The sequence below is a fragment of the Mytilus californianus genome, unplaced genomic scaffold (assembly GCF_021869535.1).
Source record: "Mytilus californianus isolate M0D057914Y unplaced genomic scaffold, xbMytCali1.0.p SCAF_32, whole genome shotgun sequence".
Classification (NCBI taxonomy): domain Eukaryota; kingdom Metazoa; phylum Mollusca; class Bivalvia; order Mytilida; family Mytilidae; genus Mytilus; species Mytilus californianus.
Genome location: NW_026262682.1, coordinates 2,367,556 through 2,375,493, shown reverse-complemented (window position 1 = coordinate 2,375,493; position 7,938 = coordinate 2,367,556). Strand labels below are relative to the sequence as shown.

The 7,938-nt window shown below is 33.5% G+C and overlaps 1 protein-coding gene across 1 annotated transcript; it reads right to left on the bottom strand.

The window, feature by feature from the left end:
* Positions 1–251: 251 nt before the first annotated feature.
* Positions 252–5,536, bottom strand: LOC127736545 (uncharacterized). The gene is made up of 2 exons (XM_052247112.1): positions 5,424–5,536; positions 252–1,810 (listed from the first exon to the last, which is right to left on the bottom strand). Exon 2 carries the CDS (start codon positions 1,805–1,807, stop codon positions 290–292), a length of 1,518 nt encoding a protein of 505 aa, XP_052103072.1. The 5' UTR covers positions 1,808–1,810; positions 5,424–5,536; the 3' UTR covers positions 252–289.
* Between the last annotated feature and the right edge of the window lie 2,402 nt (positions 5,537–7,938).

Here is a 7,938-nt window from a genome sequence, read left to right as displayed (position 1 = left end):
CTTTCAACATAATATCAGTGAAAAGTAAAGCAGGCGAGACGTTTCAGTGTGTACACTCTTGTTGTATGTTTTGTATTGTTCTTTTTATTTCACATTTTGTAAAGGTTTGTTGTCTCATACAATGTATTCAAATGTACATGTATGTTATACATTTAAAGTAATTTTGACTTCACAAATATAATTTAACATGTATTACATCATCTTAACATGGACAAGTACAGGGTCAGTGTACAATAATCTACATGTACCAGTGAAAATAAAAAACCCAGAATTTTATTTTTATCTAATTCTACACATCATCATGTCGTACAATCTCTCTTGCAGCAAGATAAACATCAACTCCATGTTCATTACTTGGAATAAGAGGGTCAACCTGACTCAACAAGTTATCCACATCTACAATTGCATGATCTGGTTGCATATTCAGCATGTCCAATGAGCCAATATCTTCACCATGTGTTTGAACATCATTAACATGAGGGTCTATTCCATACTGCTCAATTCCATCAATTAAAATATTTTCACTATTCAGTTCAGCTGAATGAATGTTTTTTTGAATCATGCTGTTCACCCAGATCTTTTGTGGTGACCAACAACGTTCTGTTCTTAACCCATGACTATTATATGCCACTACGAATTGAGAGAGTGCTTCGTTGATACGAGGTATAAACACATAATGTAAACACAGCAGATCCTTTTGATTATCAACATCTAGCAGATCATTTCCTTCTAAATAGTAAAACAATGAATAGAATGTTTGAATTACAGCATAATAAACATCTCTCCAAAGCCTTTCAATTCTGCTATTGTGCACAGATTTTCCTGCTATAAAACTACCACGATCAGAGCCTCGCCTTTCTTCCATATATCTAGCAATTAAAACATTTTCACTTCCTTGATCACCTCTGACTCGAGATGGTAATGAGTACGATTCAACTGCTTCCAAAAACGAGTTCAAAACAGTGACCGCCAAGTTGTTGTTCGAGCATTTTAAGAACACTATTAATCGCGAAAAACCATCAATACCTCCATGTGTTACTAATTTCCAGCGGATCAGCGCATGGTGTCCATCAATATGCCATAGGTCATTAGGCCCTGCAACTGAGTATTTCCTGCGAACTGCAGTTAAGCCCCATCGTATCAAGGTGCTTCCTGGATCAATATCACGCAGAGTTTTCCTTACACGTGACTGTTGCACACTTATACCTTTTGCTTTTAAGTGGCCAATCATCATATTCACACCAGTATGTGGTTGACTGTTAACGATTTCTCGCATCACTGACATCAATTCTGAATCATTTATCATAGTATGTCTAACCAGATTCTTCTCCTCATATTTAAGTCGTCTCCATAGTGTTGTTCTGTGCACTAAGAACATTCTGGCTATTTCACCTATCTTAAAACCAATTTTAAACAAATATTCCACTTGGTCGGTGCATATAAAAGCAGGAGGCCTTCCCAGCCTATCAATCGCTGAAATACATCCTGCTCCATCAACAATGCTCAAGAAACTAGATGGCATAGAAAAATCTATCGTGCTCCAATGTTCTCTCAGGGGCTGAAGACAAGATAATAGGGTTTGAATTTTATCAATTAAGCTCTGATCAGCTCTATTTATAACTAAATTAAATTCTAAACAATTTAAGCCATCCACTGCATTTTTCAATCTGTTGCGAAAGTATTCTATGTCACAATTTAGAGGGTTATCTGGGATATTTTCACAATATGATAACGTTTCGTCCAAGTCTTGAAAAAAATTTTCAAAAATAGTCTCTTCTTGCTCTTCATGATCTGGGTATGTTGCCATCTTCTGCAAAAAAAGGAAGAATTTCATTAAGCCATCAAACCTATCACATGAGCCAATATTTCACAGCTAATATGGTGTACATTTGTAGCTACAGCATGTATAGTATTCTGCAATTTATCAGATTTCTATGTATTATAAAATCAGTGATATTTTACACTCTGAACAGTCAAGGGTATAACTTAAATATTTTCATTTCAGAGAAATAAACATGCATGTGTGAATCTGGGTTTAAGCTAGGGTTTTGAGGGCTTTAGTCACTTTTGAGCGCTATGAAAACCCACCAATGTGTAATGGCTGTAATAGCAAGGGACCAAGGATGTAATTTTTGTAACTAGCTTCATCTTTGACTTTGTCAGATTTTAAAAACTTTAGGCATGATTGGCAGTCAGTATTGTATTTAATATTTGACTGTATTAACCTTTAGGTACCAGTCTTGTATTACAACTCCAGTTTCGGGTGCATTCAAAACATGGAGGGAAACAAAATAGTGCATTTTTTTCTGAACTCAATTTTTTCTGTTTGATTATACATGTAGGTTTATGCTGAATTGAAACATATATATAGGCTTAAAAAAAAATCTTGCTTCTTTTGGGGATATCAATCCAGGAAAGTGGAAGGATATCATGTTTACTGGAAGTGGTGCGGCCTAGTAAAAATAGCAAACAGAAAGCAGGGGTCGAATTTAAGGTTTTTTTGTGTAATGGCCAGCCGGACCAGTGGACTGAAAACTCTACTGGTCCTGAAAAAAATACATTTGACAAACTCCAACATAAATTAAAGATGCTTACTTTTATTTTCATGCCTTTGTTTACATATATTATACATTGGTCAAAGAAGTTTTTGCATCCTGATTTTGAGAAAGTTTTAACCCTTTCCGAAAATTTCCATATTTTGTTTATTGTGAAGGACGAACACCAGAGATATTAATTAATGTAATCATTTTTTATACCTCCAGTATCGCGTTATTGATTTCTCAGGTAATTTGTAATGTAAACAAACTGAGATTGTGATGCAATCAGAGAATTTTATCGAAAAAATTCAACTGGTCCGCCGGACCACTAGCTGAAAAAATCTACTGGTCCGACGTAAATTCTACTGGTCCCGGACCACCGGACCAGCGCTAATTTCTACCCCTGAGAAAGTAGGAAAAAAATGTTTTGACTTCAGGATTGGGTAACTTTTTATTCTTCGTGGCAAGAACCCCCTTTTTTCGATTAAATCACAATTTCACATTAGTACATACATGATATGAACATGAACTTTTTTTTCTATGTAGCATTTTTTATTTGTTTATTTTTTTATTTTTTTATTTTCAAAGATCAGCTGTTTTGCATGTAAGCCTATGGAGCAGTCAATTTCAAGACTGCAACCTTTATTATGAAAGATTCTGACATGGGATGTGGAAACTTAGTTCACAATTTCTCACACAGTGTGATTACAAATGCTTTCGCGAGTTGTCTCCTCTCTTTTTATTCCTAATAGTTTAGTAACACATGTTTGTTATTTGTTAACCAAATATTTAATATTTTACTTTTTATATTAGGCACTTGAGAATTTTTGAAACTTTGCGCAGAAATTGAATACATAGACTGAATAACTCATTTTCTAATTAAAGTAAATCATTTTTGATGAACCATACTAAATCAATAGGAAAAGGCTTAGCTTTAAAAGGCATATAATTTAGATACATGTTCTTACAGATTATCATTGATCATCTCAACAAGATTGATTTTCTCGCCTGAGATGATATGGCTAAAATGAGAAAAGCAATCCAGTTGAGATGACCAATTGCAATGATAATTTGTTGATCGCTACTTGTAACTATGAGGTCATTGTCAGTTTCATTAGGATCCATGTGCCTCATTAGTTTCTTGCGATAATTTTTCATATCACTCCGTCTTGACTCCTGCTGAGGAAGGAAATCACCAGTCAGCAAGATCGAAGGAAAATTTCCTAAAATAGCGATAATGCTTTTTACATGGGACACTTTGGAATTACTTGCATGACTTGGAAGCTTGCATAGTACTTCATTTCATGCTCTGGTGATTATAAATCATAAAATGTATTCATTGATGCCCAGTTTGTTTGTTATTGATTTGTTATGTGTTTTTCTTATATATATTATGCATTTTTCTAAGTTCATGATAATAACTTAAAGAAAAATGCTTATTTTTGGCCCCCTTTGAGTCTGAATTCCATTCCGTTGGGACCATCATCCAAAATTAATCCTAACCTTGTGGTATTGAATCTTCTAAAAAAAAATCATATCTAGATCCACACTTAAACTAAAGTTATTGTCCGGAAACGTAATGTGTCTATTAAGGACAACGACGCAGACGACATGGACAACGATGACTTCATCATACCATTATTATGATCCTAAATATATTTTTGTGGTCGCATAATTAAACAAGATTGTGTCTGATGACATGGATCCCCCACTGGCAAAATGGATTGATTGTCATGCTTAAATAGGTGGTGAACAAGTGCAAATGGGAAAAGACATAACTCAGAAACAGTCAAAGTGAAGCCACCCGAATTTGAACTTAATCTTAGTTTTATGTTACTTAGCATTATTCTAGTCAGTGCTAACAAGTTGTCCTATGAGAGGCTATGAATATATATATAGCTCTCATTATGTGTATAAATATGAACAAAATATGCTGACAAATAAAAGTTCTAGAGAGCTAAGAATTCCTGAAGAAAAATATGTTTTGAAATATGCAAAGACATATAGTAATTATTAACCACAGTGGGACGTGGAAAAAAAATCTACTTCGGGGATTCAGAGATGGGAACTAGAACACATTCCAATTTTTCCATAAACGGCCATTGTGGTGCATATTTCGGCACTTTTTTACATTGGTTATTAGATGTACCGCAACTGTTTCCATCTGATGAACCTGCTGTCAATTTCCAGTTCTGGTTTACGGATTTTTTATAAACAAAGCGAGTACTTTGTGGCAAATAAACCATGATTTCTATAGAAAATTCACAGCCTTCAATACAGAGATTTTTGTTATAAAATTTCAAACATAGATTACTCACTTGCTTTTCTAAAATGTGCTTGTGTTTATTAATTGTTTACAAAAAAATATAAGCAACCTGTAAATTCCCAAACATTTGGTGCTGAGCCAGTCAAGTGCACCTTAAAATTCTTATTTGTTTTAACCATTATTATAACTACAGTAATAAACTTGTTTTGAGGAAATTTCAATGCTCGCAATAATCCTATATCTATCAGTCATTAAATTGCCTTATTTGAGGGAACAAGGATAAATAGAAAAGGCTGTGGATGTTCTAGTCTAAATAATATTATGAAGTCGGGCAAGGCTATTTTGGTCGCAGGAAGGCGTCCAAGAAAAAAATCAAAATAGCCTTGCCAGACGTCATAATTATTTGGACTATGGATTTTCTATAAACTTTCCATATGTTTAGTATTGAATCAACACAAGGGTACATAATCCTAACAGTAACACTAACAGTAACAGCCTGCAATGCCGGACTCGCATGAACGCAAGATTTAGTTAGTGGGGCGACGCGTTTTTTTAATTCTTGGTCATGCATTCGTGTTGAGAAAGAAAGGGGGAATGCAAACAGTTACACAAAGCGTTACCTTCTCATATATCTATCAACAGCTAATCAAACGTACAACTTCAACATGTGAGTCAAGCAGGGGCTGCCATTTTCGACTATATCGACCAATCACAAACGTTGTTGCAAATTTGACCTTGTGACGTCAAACAATTTCCCATAATGCAATTATTGCATATAAATAAAAAAACGACAATTATACCAATTGAATGAAAAATATTGCAGTACAATGACAAGTTATACAAATTGAATAAAAAATATTGCATTTGAATGACAAATTATACCATTTGAATAAAAAATTATACCATTTGAATGAAAAATTATACCATTTGAATAAAAAATATTGCATTTAAAAGAAAAAATATACCATATAAATGAAAAATTATACCATTAAAATAAAAAATATTGCATATAAATGAAAAAATATACCATTTAAGTGAAAAAATATACCATACAAATGAAAATATATTGCATTTAAATGAAAAAATATTGCATATAAATGAAAAAATATACCAATTAAATGAAAAATATTGCATTTAAATGAAAAATATCAAATTTTTGCAACCAATACCATGCCATAGAGGAATGAGCAGTTGTGGTTTTACCATCGATATAGCTTTAATAACAAATATGAATTTAACTAAGTTTCTGGACGCAAAGTTCTCGGAATTTCTTAGAATTTTTAACTATGTTTAGTTTACCTCCTTTCTTTAATTATAAAGGTTTTAGGTCAGTCTTCATTTCTTTTAATTTCAACGGATTTTACCGTCAAACCGAAAGTGAGATTTAGCTGGTTCAGAAGCATTGACTTTTACTAAATACATTTCATTTGTCTACAGATAACTATTTCAGTCAATCAGAGCATGAAATGTTAAAATTATTCGTAAAATTCAGAATGGAAATGGGGAATGTGTCAAAGAGACAACAACCCGACCATAGAACAGGCAAGTAATCTTTCGTGTATATAGTTAATTTATATCCTAAAAAGCTAGGTATTTGACCAAGTAAAACCTACAACGACATTTATTTTTCATATACCTGTGTGCGATATCCAGTGATCAATGGAAGACATTGAAGTAAAATGGTTTAGTAGTTGTTGTTTAGTTTGTACTTATTGTTATGTATTGTTACATCAAATATTAAGCACCCGCTAAATGTATATTTTATATGATAATTACACCATTTGGTTTCAATATTACATACTGCTAACATCAATAAATTTATTTGCATGTAAATGGTACATAATGAAAAAAACTTGCATGTTCACGGTACAAGTTAAACCATGTGAATGTTTACCTTAATGGCTTGGTGGCGATAACTTAATTACTATCATAAGTGCAGGACTTTTCCGAGTATGTTATGAATTTACACGTCGTCATTAAAATTAAAAGTGTTTAATATTTGTATACTATACTTGACAGCGACTTGAAAGGTCAATTTTTTTTTTTCAATTTCCTATGTGACTTTAAAAACCACAGAAAATGTACGATTTACAAAAAAACTTGCATGGTTACGGTACAAGTTAAACCACGTGATGTTTACCATAATGGCTTGTTGATATTAATTGACATACTATTGTAAGAGTGCAATTTCTTTGCAAGTATGTAAATTATCTACTTGTCTTAATAAAAAAATAAAAGTATTTCCTTTTAAGAGATAAAAATATTTGTATATTGATCTCTTTGATATATACTAGACAGCGACTTGAAATAACAATTTATTTCCATTACCTGTGTGACGTCAAGAACAAAGGAAATGTATGTTGACATTTAAACAAAGGGCTGTGGCAGAAGGCAACGTTTATACTAATACGTCCCCCAAGGGTGACTGGGGAATAGAAGTATGGTCACCATTGGTCTTCCTCCGACCGGCAGTAAAACCCGTGCTAAAGTGGGGCGTCCGTTTGGCTGTGCGGGATGTACAAATTTGCAGCCACGTCCGGTCAGAATGGGGACGTTAAATCCGATGCCTCGTGTAAAGAGAGTGCCACGCTCTTTGCACGTTAAGAACCCTTGCAACAACTCTTTGAGGGGTCCGTAGGTGACCTGTTGCAAGGCTAAATTTCTGTCCCTATCCAATATACCCTCATTTCCCGTGGCAGTCTAAATTTCTCCGACCATAATCCCTTAATCTATTACAGAACCTACCTATTGTATTTATTGTGAATTTGTTCTCGTCCTGAATATGCATGAAATATTTGCCACTGGACGTTAAGCAACCAACAATCAATCAATTATACTAATACGCCATTCAAAATGTATGAAGTAATCTGATAGTACATGTAAATTAATATTTTCTTATATTTCTTAGATCATTCATTAAAGCAGTGATTCCATATGGTATATTTGTAGAAATACTTATATATGTTTAAACATATGATATACAATTTATTGAAATATAAATTGTCATCTAGCACACCACATCATATGAAAGTTCTTTGTTGCCTCTATCTTTCTCAGCGGCGCCACAGTCTCTGTGGGCAGGGTTCAGGTGATATTAATCCGACAAGAAGACCATTAATATAGTTTTACTACGGC